This window comes from Phyllobates terribilis, unplaced genomic scaffold (assembly GCF_046119375.1).
Source record: "Phyllobates terribilis strain yellow unplaced genomic scaffold, ASM4611937v1 Scaffold_10__3_contigs__length_209671492, whole genome shotgun sequence".
Taxonomy (NCBI): Eukaryota; Metazoa; Chordata; class Amphibia; order Anura; family Dendrobatidae; genus Phyllobates; species Phyllobates terribilis.
The window spans coordinates 131,086,826-131,102,701 of record NW_027362770.1 but is presented as its reverse complement, the minus strand read 5'-3'; the positions used below and the strand labels follow the sequence as shown (position 1 = coordinate 131,102,701).

Here is a 15,876-nt window from a genome sequence, read left to right as displayed (position 1 = left end):
CTCACTAGGGGTACGGCAGGCTCACTATAAGCAGAGGGTTGATCCTCCTGTTCTGCTTGTGTGGAGTCTTCTGCCTCCTGGACCGGCTGCTCTTCCAGCTCTACCTGTTGCTCCGTAGGCACTTGGGATGCTGGTTGGAGGAACGTGAGGACGGGTACCACAACTGCACCATTGACTTGAGTCCAGGACCGAGGGAAGTCTCCGAGCACAGTACTAACCATATCCTCCCTTTCCTCTACGGGTCGATGATCTTCTTGTTCCTCTTCAGGGTTCCGTAGCTGTTCAGGACACTTCTTCAGGTGATCCCGGGATACAATGGCTATGGTCTCCCCTCCGTCTTTACTGATGGTACAGACTTTCGGGTTCTCGTGGCTTGAGGGCAGTACGGTGTACGGGTCCTTCTCCCACTGGTCGTCCAACTTGTGGAGCCGTCTTTTCCTCTTCAAGACCTGCTCTCCGGGTACCAGGGGAACAGCGGGAGCATACTGGTTGTAAGTTTTCTCTTGTCTTTCCCTAGCCTGACAGAGACTTCGCTCCACGCTCTCCTGTACTTTCCGGTACTGCTGCTGCCTCTCTGTGTCCCAGTCTGCTTCTGGTGAAGTGTCCTCGGGTGTCAGGACTCCCATTTCCAGGTCAACAGGTAACTTACCAGGTCTCGCCCTCATTAGGTAAGCCGGGGTACAGTTGGTGGACCCTACCGGGATGTGGTTGTATAGGTCCACCAGATCGGGCAGCTTCTCAGGCCACAGACTGCGTTCTTCCAGGGGCAACGTTTTCAGGAGATCCATTACCACCTGGTTCATTTTCTCACAAAGTCCATTAGTTTGCGGATGATAGGGTGTCGTCCTTATCTTCCGGCAGCCATACAGATTGCAGAATTCCTGGAAGACCTCCGCTTCAAAGGCAGGTCCCTGGTCCGTCAGCACTTGGTCCGGGTACCCGTGTGGACGGCAGAAGTGCTGCTGGAAGGCTCTAGCTGCTGTTTGAGCCGTTAAGTCCTTAACGGGGACGACAACCAAGAACCGGGAGTAATGATCCACAATGGTTAACGCGTAGACGTAGCCACTTCTGCTTGGGGTCAGTTTTACATGATCCAAGGCTACCAGTTCCAACGGCTGCCGGGTGACGATGGACTGCAGGGGAGTCTTCTGGCTGGCACGGTCCTTCCTTCTTAGGTTGCACGGGCCACAGTCTCTGCACCACCTCTCGATGGTTCCCCTCATGCCTACCCAGTGGAACCGCCCACGCAGCAGGAACTCCAGCTTCTTCCATCCGAAGTGTCCAGCCCCGTCGTGGTATGCTTCCATCACCATGGCTGCGTCTCTCCGTGGCACCACTACTTGCCAGATTAGTTCATGCGTCCGGGAGTTAACCATTCTGCGGCACAACTTCCCCTTGTAAAGGAACAGTCGACTCTTCTCAGCCCACAGTTGCTTGGCTTCCTCCGGAGCGTCTGGGTCAAGGCGAGCCTCTGGCCGAGTCAGCATCTCCTTCACCAGCCGGACGGCAGGGTCACTGTCTTGCGTTTCCTCCCAGTTGTAGTGAGGCAAGGGGTTAAACGTAGCGGCTTGCTTACTCCTTACCCGATGGGAATACTGGATAGTCCCATGACGGTGGAACGCGGGGAGTTCGACTTCTTCCAGTCCCTCTGGATCTTCTCCTACGTCCGGTAAGTTTGGCATCCTGGACAGGGCGTCCGCGTTGGTATTGGAGCGTCCTGCCCGGTATTTGATTGTGAACTCGTAGTTGGACAGACAGGCCATCCATCTCTGCTCTAGGGCACCGAGTCTTGCCGTGTCCAGGTGTGTCAACGGGTTGTTATCCGTGTACACGGTGAACCGGGAAGAAGCGAGGTAGTGCTTAAAGCGTTCGGTGACTGCCCACACCACTGCCAGGAACTCTAGCTTAAATGAGCTGTAATTCTCAGGGTTTCTTTCGGTGGATCGCAGTTTTCGGCTGGCGTAAGCGATTACTCGTTCTTTCCCCTGCTGGATCTGGGACAGCACGGCTCCTAGCCCGATGTTACTTGCGTCGGTGTAGAGGATAAAGGGCTGGCTGTAATCAGGGTACGCCAGGATTTCATCCCCCGTGAGGGCCATCTTCAGCTGGCGGAAGGACTCTTCTTCTAACTTCTCCCATCTGAAGGGTAGCTTCTGGTTCTTGGCCTTCCGGGACTGGCCTATCAGGAGGTCCTGCATAGGAGCTGCCTTTTTGGTGAAACCGGGGATGAATCTGCGGTAATAGCCTACCAACCCGAGGAACTGCCGCACTTCCTTTACACTGGAGGGACTTGGCCATTCCTTAATTGCGGTGATCTTATCAGGGTCGGGAGCCACTCCATCAGCGCTCACCACGTGTCCCAGGTACTGCACCTTTGGTTTCAGGAGGTGACACTTGGAGGGTTTCACCTTTAGGCCGTAGCTTGCCAGAGCTTCGAACACTTCCGCCAGGTGTTTCAGGTGGTCCTCATACGTCTTGGAATATACGATGACATCGTCCAGGTACAACAGGACCGTCTCGAAGTTTCTGTGGCCCAGACAACACTCCATTAATCGTTGGAAGGTTCCTGGTGCATTGCAGAGTCCGAATGGCATGCAGGTAAACTCGCTAAGTCCCATCGGGGTGGTGAATGCGGTCTTCTCCCGGTCCGCCTCTGCTACAGGAACCTGCCAGTACCCACTAGTGAGATCCAAGGTAGAGAAGAAGTTAGCAGATCTTAAAGCAGCCAAAGACTCCTCTATCCTCGGTAAGGGGTACGCATCCTTGTGTGTGATACGGTTGATTTTCCGGTAATCTACACACATCCTCATGGTGTTGTCTTTCTTTTTGACTAAGACTAGTGGAGCTGCCCAGGGGCTACAGCTATCCCTGATCACCCCAGCCTCCTTCATGTCTCTAAGCATCCCCTTGGCGTGTTGGTAGTGTGCAGGGGGTACGGGTCGATACCTCTCTTTTATGGGAGGATGGTCTCCCGTGGGGATGTGGTGTTCTACCCCCTTGACTCGCCCGAAGTCTAACGGGTGTTTACTAAACACTCTCTCGTACTCTTGAACCACCCGATAGACTCCCTGTTTCTGGTGTGAGGGAGTGGAGTCAGTACCCAAATGTAGTTGCTGACACCAGTCCTCCATTGTTTTCTGAGAGCCGTTACCTTCCTCCGGGGAAGATGGAGGCAAGGGTTCTACGGACTGTATGGAATCTTGATTGATGGTATACAATTTGGCTAGCGTGGCATACCGGGGCAGGTATACTTCCCTCTTCCCGATATTTATTATGCGAACGGGCACCCTCCCATGGCGTACATTGACCACCCCCCGTGCTGTCAAAATGGTGGGCCTACTGTCTGAGTAAACTGGTTCTACCATTGCCTGGTAATCTCTACCTCTCAGACCAATAGCTGCCCGGCACCAAATCATCATTTCACTTTTCGGGGGCATGGCAATAGGGAAAGGGTCACACATTCGCACGCTACCAATCTCACCACCGGAGAGTTCTAACTGTTGCCGTCGCATCAGTGCCCGGATCTCTTTCTGGAGCACTCGCTGCTGGCCGGAGCTGGCGTTCTTGGCAACCTGCTGTAAAAGGAAAATCACCTCTGCAAGACAATTTTCAATTACATTAGTTCCTAGAGTTATCTTTGGGTGACTCTCGTGTTTGTCAATGTCTACAATGATCAGTCCCTGTGCTGCCAGTTCGACTCAACCGATTTTAATGGTCACCTCTTTAAATTCAATCTGTGGCACGGGCTGACCATTGCTGGCGATGATACTCAAGTCGTCGTCAGGGTAGCGGGTGATATCCGAATCATTCCAGTACTGCTTGAAGAGCACGTACGGGATGGTGGTGACCTGTGACCCGGTGTCCAGTAGGGCACTCATAGGAATGCCATCCAGTACCACGGGTAAGACTGGACGTCCTCCCACATATTTGTCGCGCCAGTTCGATGGGCCTGGTGATCTTTTTCCTGGGGGTTGGCCCTCTACCCCAGGTTGTGCCAGTTTAAAGGACAGTACCTTGCCCTATGTCCGGGTTGATTGCAGCGGCGGCAGATGGGTCGTCCGTCCTCGTTGTATCGGTCGCTGGGTCTTCCTCTGGCCGGTGGGGTCCTCCTTGGTCGACGCCACGGGATGTCCTCCGGTCCGGATGCCAGCTGGATCTTCCCTGGAGTGGAAACCTGTAAAGACTGCACAGTTCGGGTTAGCGCAGCAACGCTTTTAGCTAGCTCTTGGACCTGATGGTGCAGGTCTGGAGCCGGGTCATTGTTCAAAGCCTGCGCATCAGCTCCCACAGGCCCTGCCGACAAGGGCGCCGCCTCCTGGTGGTAAGTGGTAGTGGGGCGTCTGGGGGTCACAACGCCACCTGGTGCCGGTTCTCGAAGCACCCGGATGGCTCTGTCCTTGAACTGTGCAAATCCCAGATGAGGGTCCTGTAAGGCCATTGCCCGCAACTGGGTTCGGTGGGCATTGCAATATAAACCCTCTATAAATTGTTCAGTCAACAGCCTGTCCTCGTCTCCCACGCCGTCAGGGTCGGTCTGCTTAATGGCTCTCAGGGCCTCTTGTAGGTTCAGGGCATAGTCCCTTATACTCTCATGTGCCCGCTGTTTGCACCCGTAGAATCTAAGCTTGATCTCGGCTGAGGTGCGGGTATCAAAGGTGTCCCTCAGCCGGGTTAGTATCCCTGCGACAGTCCTCCCCCCAGGTGGCCAGGACTTTACCTCCCTTTGGGCTGCCCCGGTTAATTGGGCCACCAGGATGCTCACTTTTTGCTCCTCTGTGAGGGGGTACAACTGGAAGAGGCTATCCAGCTTTTCTCTAAAGTCATGCAGGGTATGTGACTCCCCTGAGTACTGGGGTAGCCAGGCTGCCCCCGGGATATAGGGCATGGTGAAAGGCATGACCGCAACAGCGGTGGCGCTGGCGGGGGTTAAAGCGGTGAAGCTCTCCTCCGTATCCGGCATCCTTCTCCCCCCTAGTGGACCGTGGCCTACCTTGCGATGATCCTCTTCCGTAGGCCGCGGCTCCGCAGTGAATCGTCAGGGTTGAGGACCTTCCGTCGCGCTCCTGTGACGTCGGCGTCTGCTGGGCTCCTTCCAGGACCTTACGCAACGTCCGGACGTGAGGCGGGGCTTCAGTTCTCGCGCGCTTTCGGAGTCCACGCCCCTCTTCTTCCCGCGCGGCGTCCTCAAGATGGCGTCCAATGGCGGGAAAACTCCACGTATGGCGGGAAGAAGGTTGAAGATGGCGCCGGATGGCGGGAAAACTCCACCGATGGCGGGAAGGAAGCGGAAGATGGCGCCGGATGGCGGGAATCTTCACCACAGGTAAGTTTGAACAGTCTTTTTCAGGCACGCAGTACCCAGTGGTTGCGGGCACGCAATCCTGCCGACTACGCCAAAAGTTGACGCGCCCCTGGGCCTGTGTCGCGCTGCGTTGCGCACGCGGGAGCTTACCCGGAGCCGGATCTCTTGAGGGTTGTAGTCTCGTGGCGGTGATCCGGTCCGTGCCCAGGGAGTCAGACTAAGTGGCGCTGTATTAGCGGTAGATGTTGGACGACTACGCCACCCGTTGAGTACAGCTAAGGAGCTGCTGCTGCAGGGCAGACCGCTGAGGCCGGTGGTAGGATTGTGCAGCGTGATAGTATAACCCCCAACGGGAGGGGTATGGCCTCAGGGCAGCCGACGTGGATGATGGGGGTAGCAGGAACCACTCGGAGACGGTACGGTGTAGTTCAGGGTCTTTACTGGTGACAACGATAGACCCTCCCGGAGTACTGGCTAGCGATTGGGGCCTGGTCAGTCCTTGAGCAGATGGGATCTCCCCTGGCCAGGCGGAGTTGTAGGCCTCCCAAACTAACGATACTCTTCTGGCTACCTTGCTAGAAGCGGGTATAAGTAGCCCACGTCCCTGAGTGTACCGTGTGGTGCTCACCCGTATGGCCGGTGACTCGGGGCCTTCTAGTAGCTTCCGCTCCACGACGGCGGTGCTGGTCCCACGCGTGTGACCGTGCCTTCGGGTTTCTGGGCCAGAGAACCTGCAATCCCCTGCCGGTCGGTTTCTGCTGCTGGATAGGAGTTAGTCCCCACAGCCTCGGACTCCGGGTCCGGTGATAACTTCTCAGTCAGGGCGAGCTCTGCAGCTGCCAGCCCCTGACTCCTTGTAGCACTGCTCCCACAGAGCTCCTGATGTTCTTTTCCTATATCTGCTTCTCTTCTCTGTCTCTACTTCTTCTCTACTCACTCACCCTGCCTCAGCCCTAGGTTTATATAGGGGAAGTTCTTCCCCTCCCAGGACTGGGCAGGAGGTGTGGCATGCATAGGATCCCTGACCAAGAGACCTCCCACCTGCTCTCAGACATAACATTGCTGTTACTGTGGAAACCAGACCCCTGGGGTGCCACAGAAGCATAAAATTTAAATTTTAGGTTGATTCCACATTTAATTTTGTTCTAATGTAAAGAATAATGTAGACTAAGCACAGCAACCCAATTGTTACAACATCGTTCAGTGTTGTTGGCCATTGGCCAAAGCCCGGTATCTGATTATAGGACGGCTTGCCAAGTGAAGAAAGAAAAGTTACAAATCTAGCATGAAAGCATTCATGTACAGTCTTCTCTGTCAGTGACTATTGTCAAACAATGTCAGTCTAAAATGTTAACAAAGGTGTTGTCTGTATGACCGGTGGTCCAACCGAGTGACCCAATCACTGCTGAACTCTAGTAGGGTTTACTGTAAATTTTGAGCAATTGAACATGGCCCGCTACCTTAGGTCTGTCCTAGTTAGAAGTCAACTTCACAAGCCCGAAATGCTAAGAATAGATATCTCTGAGTGGCTCTCACAGATGAAGCAAATCAGCTTCATGACTTATTTGTTAGGCAGATGGATATTTTTGAGATGGAGCCAGCAATTAGATGCTCAGGCTGAATGACTTGATCAGACCGGGCACCATCATAATTCTTTATTTCCAAGCAATAGATTTCTGTTACTTAGGCCACAATTTCTAGGGCATGTGCAGGAGGACCAGCTGCTCCAATCTCTAGGCTTATAACCATAACGTCCAGGATTAAAATTGGTAATAACAGTTAGACAATGTTACAAATGTTGTAAATTGAGACCCCCACTTTCAGATCCAGACTACTCATTGACATGGAACTAAACTGATACTTAAAAATTTGAGCTGATTGAAAGTTTGAGGCAATAAAAGATGGTAATGTAGGAAAAGCTCCCCCATAGTTCTACTCTAAAGTCCAATTTAGACAGGCCAATAATGAGGAGCAAGCTTTGCTAGGAATGCTAGTTTCCTAATTATTGGCCTGTCTGAACAGCCTGGAAATTTTTCGACTAATGACTGAGCAAAAAGCTCGTTTGTCGATGAGATGATTGTTGAGAACATCGTCCTATGTAAAAGTGCTGTCAAGAACTTGATGTTCCACGTGTACAGTCAAGAGGGTGGTCCTAGACTGCTCTAGAGGTATGACGTTCTGGCATTACAAGGCGGCTCCAGCGGCATTTGACAGATGTGCAGTGATGCAAGGTTTACTGTACATGCGCCAGATGCTAATGGAGCTGTTTTGGAATACTGGTACTGAATGACTCTGGAGGAGACTGCTCCCCTTAAACAGAATCTACCAGCAGGTGTTTGTTTTTTAATCCAAGAGCAGCATAATGCAGAGGCAGAGACCCTGATTCCAGGGATGTGTCACTTACTAGTCTGTGGGTTGTCATTTCAATACAATCAATGTTTTATCAGCAAGAGATTATCACTGCAGGACTAGATATCACATGCTGAACAGTCCAACTAATCTAATCACCACTGTTAGGCAAAGCTATATCAAAATTGGTCACTGTCAGTAACTGATCCACAATTTAGGCAATGATCTAGGGGTCTACAAAACTGACAGCCACAGTGTACAGAGCAATTTCGATACATGGAGTTGACTTTCTGCTGGATGGTGCCCTATGCGTTATCTTCTCACCACCATATGCCTAAATCTATGCCACCATAATACTTATGGTAACCAAATAAAGGTACTAAATGTCAAAATAATACTGCTATACAGCTAATGTAGAGATTCATAGTGACGGCAAGGCTATGCAGACAGGCTATCTTCGGTGCCCCTTTATTATGTGTGATTATACAGGCCGTACACCCCTCGGCCTTGGCTGTATATATGCATACTATACAATGCAACAAGAGTAGAATTTGCATCCTCCGATAAATACCGTACATGTTACTTGCCCTTTTTACATAACCCTTTTCTTATCCTTGTTTAAAATGGACATAATTCATCTGAAACTTCTAAATATACATCCCCTAAAACCATTGTTCATTAAAGTGTACAGTTTCTGCATGACGTGCACTATATCATTATATTCCCAGGGGTCATGCTCTATATTTATCTCCTTCTTGGCTAATATACTTTAGGGGTAAATTGCTCTACATATGATACAATGCATCATGTTTGAGGTATAACTCGCACTGGCAGTTTTCCTGGGGGTAACTTTGGTGAAGTACGCTGGGATGATCTCAGCTGCTACATATTTATGTGCGGCTATGATGACAGAATTGAAAGGTGCGACTAAATCACATATTACTCTCGCATAGTAAAGTTCATATTCTATTGAAAAGTTGACCCCAACAGGGATTATCTGCTAGGACCCCAATACCATGCACAGCAATTAATACATGTCACCATTGGAACATGGATCATGATTCATATGACTCTCTTTCCTGGATCTCTCCTAGGATTGTTGTCCTACTTGAAGTCCATCGGTGATTGGGTAGACATTTTTAGTCTGTCTCTCCAAATCTCCAAAGGTTTTAGCCAAGCAGAGCATGAAGACCCATATCACCTTCAAGAATGACCTTCAAGGCCAGCTACACTAAGCTGCTATTTGGAGGCACTTATTGGCAGGGATCACAAAAAATATTGGCTGGTTAGAGGAAGAGCAATCTATATAGGGACTTAAGTGTTCTTAAAGGGTTATGTCCCTCACCTACACCCGCAAAGTTATTCCCTATTGCTGATCACTGGGGGTTCGACCACTGAGAACCCCAGGAATCTCTTAGAACATGGCTCTACAGCCCTGTCCCAACTGGAGCGAAAGTGCTCATGCGCAGCTTCCGTTCCATTCGTTGTCTATGGAACTAGACAATGGATGCATGCACGGCCTCTGCTCCAATCAGGATAGGGCTGTAGAGCATTGTTCTCAGGGTTCTAAAGCCCTGATCTTAGGATCGCTGGGGATCCTCAAGGTCAGACCCCCATTGATCAACAAGTTATCGCTTATTCCATGAATAAAGAATAACTTGCTTTTTGATAGAAATAACCCTTTCAGTATCTGTACTATATGTTCTGATTGATATTTGAAGCCTATGATTGGATGGCATGTTAAAAACACTTGACCGTAGATTACTAATGACAATCTGTCTATTGAAAATGCATAATAACATCCAACTGTTAGAGAGGGATAGTTCATCAACATCAAAATGGTGGGGGTTCGACAATCCACACCCCTAATGATCGGTAGGTAGCATATCACGCAGTGGCTGAATGTAATAAATTTAGAGAGCCGGTACACCACCACTCCATATAGTGGCCATTTTCAGGTACTGCAGCTCAGCTTTATTTCACTTCACTGGAAGCCAAGCTGTAGTACCCAAGGACGGTCATTACACTGTAATGTTCTAGCTCTCTATACTGTTTACTTTTGGCCTCTGTAAAAAACTGAACTGTGAAGGTGTCTTGAGGGTTGAGGGTGCTGAGTGTAAAAATCCCCACCGACCAAACATGATACTGATGACCTAATGAGGTCATCAATATCGAAGTTCTAGTCAACCTCTTTGTAATGACATTCTGTCAGTGGTTTTCTGGCAGCTCTAAAATGGCTACCATGGACAGGCTTAGAGCAAGCCACTCCACTTATCAGATCCCAGGGGATGCTCTGGCCTTCACCCTTTAACTCCTGTACAGGGATCTAGACTTAAACAGGGGCTCCTGAGCTGGGGCCATTGGATAAGCTACTGTTCAGTGGTGTAGGCCAGCAGGAGTGGTCAGATAGCTGGGTCAGAACCAAGAGGGCAGGAAAAGTACAAAATCAGAAAACGAAAGAATAGTCATAAACACAAGTCAAAAGAACAAGACAAGTCAAAAACAACACAAGTCAAAAGAACAAGACAAAGACAAAGAACAATAATACAACAAGGCGCTAAACAGACAGGACTAAACCAGAGGAGCACACGACTATATCTGGCAGCTTCCGGCAGTAAGCTAGAAGCTTAAGTAGGGCGTGGTGCTCTCCAATTGGCTGGAGTAGGGAGCTGATAACTCCAGCTGGAGAGCACACAGACTCATAGGGCTCAGTCATAGAGCCGTATAACAAAGACGATGATCACATCGCAGTGCACGGACTGGCCAGCATCTCTTCTGACAAAAGCATGACAGTTTTTCTATGCAGCTGTCACGCTCAGGACAGGAGAGCTGCCAGCCAGTCTGTGCATTACAATGCGATCATCGTTGTCTGACTGCGCCCATACTGTCAGACTGGATGGCACTGCAGGTCCCAGCCACTAATTTAAATAGCCAAAACTTTTGGTTCCAATGTCTTCTCTATCACCAGCGCCGCCTGCAGAATGAATATGGCTGCACCTGGTGAAGGAAGAAGACATTGCAAGAGCAGGTCCTGCTGGAAATGTGACAACCTTTAACACAGGTTAATTCATAGCCCTGAAGGGTTATGTAGAATTGGAAAAAGGGGTCTGCTTCCTTTCCTCCAAAACAGTACCAATGTTGCCCATGAGTTAGGTGAGAGCAATTATTGATATTTAATACCAGTCACAACCACAAAGACAAAGAGTAATGCTGTTTCTGGGGGAAAAAAAGAAGACTTTTCTTTCTACTTAAAGATAACGTTTTATCAGGATTTTATACCCCAAATTGATGGCATGTGTATAAAGGCGCTTTAATGCTGATTTACCTTTCTTGCAGAAATCCGTTTTTTTTTGTTTTAGAGAAAGACACAATTGAAATTGTATGGTAATGAGTTGCAAGCGCAAGAGGTGGGCCACATTCACAGCTCTCTGCCCTTCTCCCTATTCCTCACCAACTGCCTGCCTCCTGTCCTGTCATTCCAGTATTGAATTTCACACCAATTTATTCTCCACAAAGCAAATTTTTAGGAAAAATTTGGAGAAGTCAGCAAATTCGAAATTCAAAAGATCTGCTCTTCTCTAGTTCAGATGACTGCAGTTTTCAATAGCTGATGCATACACCGAGAAGAGGGCTAGCCTTTCTTTTGTCAATTGCAAAGCACTGGATCTGAAGTGAAGATGACAAGACCTGGATATACTACCAAAAAAAATCAGGGTATCTATCATAAATGTAAAAAAAATAAACATTACATAACTTTCTATTTGAAGCTCATTTACCCTATGTATTGATTGGGCAGGACAACCCCTTTAAACAACCACAAAATAATAGAAGCATTTTTATTGGTTTAACCCCATAAAAATCTCATATATATATATTTATATATACAGTATATATATATATATATATACAACTGCATCATATTACACAAGAAATGTGGGCGAAAGTTAAACTTTTTCTAAGTCATAGTTGTGTTAAAGCTTTATAATTTCTGCTTCCATAAGTGATCGCCGCTGACATTTCAATGCACTATAACTAAATATTGACCATGCTGCCTTTTTCTTCCCTAGGGGAGCTTTCTCCATTGTCCGTAGATGCGTGAAAGTTTTATCTGGCCAGGAGTATGCAGCAAAAATCATTAACACGAAGAAGCTTTCAGCTCGAGGTGAGTGTGGGGTGACAACCTTTATTTTTTTCCCTGCTGCCACAGATAGATAAGGTCACAGCTACATATAGAATAAATCTAGATCCTATCTGCGGAAAAGTAATTAGAAAAAACCCTCAGGAATGTGGTATGAAAGAGGGCACATGTGTCACCGTGATGGAGGAGAGGAGACATAACTGATAGAGAGACAAGGAGTTGAGAGCTGAATACATCATACAAGAGGCTCCGAGTTATGTTGTAATTACCGAGTGACATAGATCTCATAGCGTCTTTGCTCCTCACAAATGAGGGCAATTAGGTCAGGTTTTTTCACTTTTTTTATTCTTGTATTTCAAAACAAAAAAAAATAGAATCATTTTAAAAGTGTGAAAAAGTTTTCAAAATATCAGACTCCTTTCTTTGTCAATGGGATCCATCAAGGATTGTTGGGTTCCACGTGAAAACAGATATGGTGCAGCTGTCATGGCTTACTGATACTTACTCATGGTAGAACATTTAGACCACGTAGGCTGCTCACAGTAGCACGAGCAACATGCGGCCTGGTGTTGCCATGTTGAAAAACTTCTCCTGGGACACTTTGGAGAAATGGCTGTATAACTGGTTCCACAAAGAAATCAAAGTAACAACGAGCTGTTACTGTACCTGGAGTTAAGACTAGAGGGGTCCAGGTACCGTACATTCTGCTAACCCACTCCATAATCCCAGGAACTGGTGTGAGGTTTCCTCATAAAGGACTCTTCATGGTGTCGGGAGACAGGGCCGGCTCCAGGTTTTTGTGGGCCCTGGGCGAAAGAGTCTCAGTGGGCCCCTTTAACACATACCACGATTCATGATGCACAGATACCGCAGAGAAATATATATATATATATATATAGTACAATGCAAAGATTTCACTTCTTACATTACATGAGTGATATCTATTGTAAATTCCACAATAGCTCAGAAACCGGTGAATCGCTCCACACAGAATACTGGCCCCCATATAATGCTCCATACAGAATACTGGCCCCCATATAACGCTTCATACGGAATACTGGCCCCCATATAAGGCCCCATACGGAATACTGACCCCCATATAAGGCTCCATACAGAATACTGGCCCCCATATAAGGCTCCATACAGAATACTGGCCCCCATATAACGCTTCATACGGAATACTGGCCCCCATATAAGGCCCCATACGGAATACTGACCCCCATATAAGGCTCCATACAGAATACTGGCCCCCATATAAGGCTCCATACGGAATACTGGCCCCCATATAAGGCTCCATACGGAATACTGGCCCCCATATAAGGCTCCATACGGAATACTGGCCCCCATATAAGGCTCCATACAGAATACTGGCCCCCATATAACGCTCCATACAGGATACTGGCCCCCTTATAAAGCTCCATACAGGATACTGGCCTCCATATAATGCTCCATACAGGATACTGGTCCCCTTATAAAACTCCATACAGGATACCGGCCCCCATATAACGCTCCATACAGGATACCGGTCCCCTTATAACGCTCCATACAGGATACTGGCCCCCATATAATGCTGCATGCAGGCTGTTACCCCCCACATAATGCCCCATACAGGCTGCCCCCCCCTTATAATGCTCCATGCAGGCTGTTCCCCCCCACATAATGCCCCATACAGGCTGTCCCCCCCTTATAATGCTCCATGCAGGCTGTTCCCGCCCACATAATGCCCCATACAGGCTGCCCCCCCTTATAATGCTCCATGCAGGCTGTTCCCCCCCACATAATGCCCCATACAGGCTGTCCCCCCCTTATAATGCTCCATGCAGGCTGTTCCCGCCCACATAATGCCCCATACAGGCTGCCCCCCCCCCTTATAATGCCCCATGCAGTCTGTTCCCCCCCACATAATGCACTATGCAGGCTGTTCCCCACCTTATAATGCCCCATGCAGGATGCCCCCCGTCCTTCTCTTTATACTGCCCCATGCCTCCATACATTAAAAAAAAAAATAAAATACTCATCTCCCTTCTCCTCACCTGCTACCTGCTGCCCGCTGCCCGCTGCCTGCTGCCCGCTGCTCGGGTCCGGAATCCAGCGTTGTCGGTGTCTTCCCGCTCAGCGCTCCCTGTGACGGCTCAGGGGAGGGCGCGGTGTAAAGACGTCACCGCGCCCTCTGACCTGAGACGTCACAGGGAGCGCAGAGCAGGAAGACAGCTGATCTGCGGAGGCACGGGGAGAGGTAAGTATCCGGCTGCCTGGGCCCTGAGCAAGCGGGGGGAAGGGCGGGCGCTGACACCACTCTCCTCCGTCCATAGCCCAGCGGGGTGCGCGACCGCCAGTGGGCACCTCTGCCTGCTCAGGGCCCCGGCATTTGCCCGGGTGCGCCGGGTGCTGACGCCGGCCCTGTCGGGAGAGATAACATCCAGCAGTAGGACTCATGTCTTGTTAAAACGCATCTTCTTTATTGAAGATCAACTCGGAATAAATCATACAAGAGTTAAACTTCACAAACGTGTTTCAGAGCTAAGTACTTAATCAATGCAATGCAATGTAACTGAGCACTCCTTTGTTGTCTATGAGAAAGCCGCCAACGGGCACTTCAGCCGGTGGCTTATTTCTCGGAGAACAATGCGATTGGCAGTCCGAAATCGGACATGTGCCGATTGACATCTCTCCCAACCAACATTTGGGGCCGGCGTCCCAATACATATCAGACCATAGGCTAAACCCGTTGATATCGGCAGTTTAAGCCAATGTGGCACCCCAGGGGTCTGGTTTCCACAGTAACAGCAATGTTATGTCTGAGAGCAGGTGGGAGGTCTCTTGGTCAGGGATCTTATGCATGCCACACCTCCTGCCCAGTCCTGGGAGGGGAAGAACTTCCCCTATATAAACCTGGGGCTGAGGCAGGGTTGAAGAGAAGAGTAGAGAGAAGAAGAGAAGCAGTAATAGGAAAGAAAGACCAGGAGCTCTGTGGGAATCGTGCTAAGAAGAGGTCAGGGGCTGGTAGCTGTAGAGCTCGCCCTGATCGAAGCTTTCTCACGGGACCCGGAGTCCGAGGCTGTGGGGACTAACTTTTACCCAGCAGCAGAATCCGTCAGGCAGGGGAATTCCGGTCCTCTGGCCAAGAAACCCGAAGGCACGGTCACACGCGTGGGACCAGCACCGCCGTCGTGGAGCGGAAGCAAATAGAAGGCCCTGAGTCACCGGCCATACGGGTGAGCACCACACGGTACACTCAGGGACGTGGGCTACTTTTACCCGCCTCTAGCAAGGTAGCCAGAAGAGTACAGTTAGTTGGGAAGGCCTACAGCTCCGCCTGGCCAGGGGAAATCCCATCTGCTCAAGGACTGACCAGGCCCCATTCGCTAGCCAGTACTCCGGGAGGGTCTGTCTTTGTCACCAGTAAAGACCCTGAACTACACCGTACCGTCTCCGAGTGGTTCCTGCTACCCCCATCATCCATGTCGGCTGCCCTGAGGCCATACCCCTCCCGTTGGGGGTTATACCATCTCCGCTGCACAACTGTGTCACCGGCCTCAGCGGTCTGCCCTGCAGCGGCGGCTCCATAGCTGCATTCAACGGGTGGCGTAGTCGTCCAACATCTACTGCTAATACTCAGCCACACAGTTTGACTCCCTGGGCACGGACCAGGTCACCGCCACGAGACTACTACCCCCAACAGGCCCGGCTCCGGGTAGTCCCCGCGTGCGCAACGCTACACCAAGTAGGCCCAGGGGCGCGTCAACTTTGGCGTAGTCGGCAGGATTTCGTGCCCGCAACCACCGGGTACTGCGTGCCTGAAAAAGACTGTTCAAACTTACCAGTGGTGAAGATTCCCGCCATCCGGCGCCATCTTCTGCCTTCTTCCCGCCATCCGCGAAGTTTTCCCGCCATCCGGCGCCATCTTCTGCCTTCTTCCCGCCATCCGTGGAGTTTTCCCGCCGTTGGACGCCATCTTGAAGACGCCGCGCGGGAAGAAGAGGGCGTGGACTCCGAAAGCGCGCGAGAACTGAAGCCCCGCCTCACGTCCGGACGTTGCGTAAGGTCCTGGAAGGAGCCCAGCAGACGCCGACGTCACAGGAGCGCG

The 15,876-nt window shown here is 50.1% G+C and overlaps 1 protein-coding gene across 3 annotated transcripts in view; it reads left to right on the top strand.

Moving 5' to 3' along the window:
* Nucleotides 1–15,876, top strand: part of CAMK2A (calcium/calmodulin dependent protein kinase II alpha) — a 319,535-nt gene that overhangs the window by 55,654 nt on the left and 248,005 nt on the right. For all 3 annotated transcript variants that reach the window (XM_073649789.1, XM_073649790.1, XM_073649791.1), the window contains exon 2: nucleotides 11,719–11,813. In XM_073649789.1, coding sequence (XP_073505890.1) covers nucleotides 11,719–11,813 — 95 coding nt within the window. The remainder of the gene's footprint in view (nucleotides 1–11,718; nucleotides 11,814–15,876) is intronic.